Source organism: Sebastes fasciatus, chromosome 21 (genome assembly GCF_043250625.1).
Source record: "Sebastes fasciatus isolate fSebFas1 chromosome 21, fSebFas1.pri, whole genome shotgun sequence".
NCBI classification, from domain to species: Eukaryota; Metazoa; Chordata; class Actinopteri; order Perciformes; family Sebastidae; genus Sebastes; species Sebastes fasciatus.
The window spans coordinates 172,332-174,831 of NC_133815.1; the positions used below are offsets into that span (position 1 = coordinate 172,332).

General features: G+C 43.9%; 2 protein-coding genes across 2 annotated transcripts in view; one reads left to right on the forward strand and one right to left on the reverse strand.

The window, feature by feature from the left end:
* LOC141760068 (uncharacterized) overlaps positions 1 to 2,500 on the forward strand; it is a 190,553-nt gene that overhangs the window by 63,716 nt on the left and 124,337 nt on the right. The window lies entirely within an intron of this gene.
* Positions 1 to 2,500, reverse strand: part of sugct (succinyl-CoA:glutarate-CoA transferase) — a 47,288-nt gene that overhangs the window by 6,038 nt on the left and 38,750 nt on the right. Inside the window, exon 5 of the mRNA XM_074622334.1 lies at positions 523 to 586. Within this exon, the coding sequence (XP_074478435.1) occupies positions 523 to 586 (64 nt within the window). The remainder of the gene's footprint in view (positions 1 to 522; positions 587 to 2,500) is intronic.

Genomic DNA, 2,500 nt, shown 5'->3' on the forward strand with positions numbered 1-2,500 from the left:
ATGTTTTTTTAAACTATTTGTCAAAAATCGTATCACATAATTTACTAATAACTTTTTGAATATTTTTCGGATATTTTGCACAAATATTTTTCGCATATTTTACTAATATTTTTTGGCTGTTCTTCCAATATGTTTTTGGATGTTTTCCAGATTTTTTGGTGGGACATTTTTCAGACATTTTTCACATATTTATTGGATATTTTTCACAAACTTTAGAAATATTTTTCTGATAATTGTCTAATATCTTTTGGATATTTGTCAGCTATCTTATCACATATATTACTAATAATATTTTGAATATTTTATATATATATATAATATATTTACAAATATATTTATTTCCTATATTTTACTAATATTTTTCTGATAATTGGATATCGGCGTCGAACCACGGCAGTGAGCGTATTTTCGGTTCATTATGAAACTGTTCAGACACACATGTAGAAAGGTGCATGGAGCGGCTTTTATGTGTGTGTGTGTGTGTGTGTGTGTGTGTGTGTGTGTGTGTGTGTGTGAGCTGACCAGGTACAGCGATGCGTCCTGCCGTCGGATGGTTCATCTCCTGAATGAGGCCGTTGTGTTTCACCTGTAAACAAACAAACCAACATGCAGCATCAGTCTGGAGATGTTCTCTGCTTCTCTTCATGTTCAGATCAAACCAGTAGGGCTGTGACAAAATTAGGTGCGACAAAATATCGCGATATAAAACCGTGACGATATGCATCGTCGAGACGAAAAACTGAATTGCGATATCAGGGCATCATAGGTACTACGTACATACGGGCTACGGGCAGCTGCAGCCTCTTCCTGCTGCTCTGCAAGGCCTCTGGAAGGAGGCTGAGTCCGCGGCATATCTTTGGGGTACAACACATGCGCAGTAAAATCTGGTCTGCCCTCGCCGAAATTGAACCAATCGCAACGCACGGCCGCAGCTTCAGTTACACTGCGCATGTGTCATACCCCCACAGCCATGTCCGCCCGCGACCCAGCCTAGGACAGGAGGAAGGACTGATACTGACTGATGGAGGACAGGAGGAAGGACTGATACTGACTGATGGAGGACAGGAGGAAGGATTGATACTGACTGATGGAGGACAGGAGGAAGGACTGATACTGACTGATGGAGGACAGAAGACAGGAGGAAGGACTGATACTGACTGATGGAGGACAGAGGACAGGAGGAAGGACTGATACTGACTGATGGAGGACAGAAGACAGGAGGAAGGACTGATACTGACTGATGGAGGACAGAAGACAGGAGGAAGGACTGATACTGACTGATGGAGGACAGAGGACAGGAGGAAGGACTGATACTGACTGATGGAGGACAGAGGACAGGAGGAAGGACTGATACTGACTGATGGAGGACAGAAGACAGGAGGAAGGACTGATACTGACTGATGGAGGACAGAGGACAGGAGGAAGGACTGATACTGACTGATGGAGGACAGAAGACAGGAGGAAGGACTGATACTGACTGATGGAGGACAGAGGACAGGAGGAAGGTCTGATACTGACTGATGGAGGACAGAAGACAGGAGGAAGGACTGATACTGACTGATGGAGGACAGAAGACAGGAGGAAGGACTGATACTGACTGATGGAGGACAGAAGGCTGGAGGAAGGACTGATACTGACTGATGAAGGACAGAGGACAGGAGGAAGGACTGATACTGACTGATGAAGGACAGAGGACAGGAGGAAGGACTGATACTGACTGATGAAGGAGAGAGGACAGGAGGAAGGACTGATACTGACTGATGGAGGACAGAGGACAGGAGGAAGGACTGATACCATAAATAATGGAACTATAAGGCAAACAACAGCATTGTTTTTGCATTTTGTGTCTTTTGAATAAAAAGCTACTTTTTCAGTCATATATTTTCATCATTCAAGTTTTGTTGGAATTATTGTTATAATATCGTATCGTATCGAGATCGTGAACCCAATATCGTGTATCGTATCGTGAGCTGAGTGACTCGTCACACCCCTACAAACCAGCAGAAATAATTCATCATGTTGAGAATATTACGCAGCAGCGCCGCTCAAAGGCTGCCGGCAGCTTTAAGGTGGGATGTTTTCTTGCGTGTTACTCAAAGCAGGAGTTGACGTCGTGAATCAATCAACACACAAATACCAGAAATGTACAGTCCGACGAGCAACGTCGAGAGACTGGAGTTCACGAAGTCTACGACCGGATTTTAAACCAATAAAAACCTAAACCATCGTCAGACGATAGTTTAGTCTTAGGTACGGAAGTTACGTGACAAATAAATCAACTTCTTGCCTCACACGGGGCACCAATATTGGTCTCCTGGTGAAAGTCTGGTGTTTTTAGACCCACCCATCCACCCCGACCTCTTCCCTACACGGCGTTTGCTGCTCTTTATTCTCCCTGGTTCACGATTACACACAAACTGATTTCGTACTGACCATCATGAAAAACAAGGATGAATGAACGGGTATGACTGGGAGAGATTATCATGAGACTGAAGGTCCA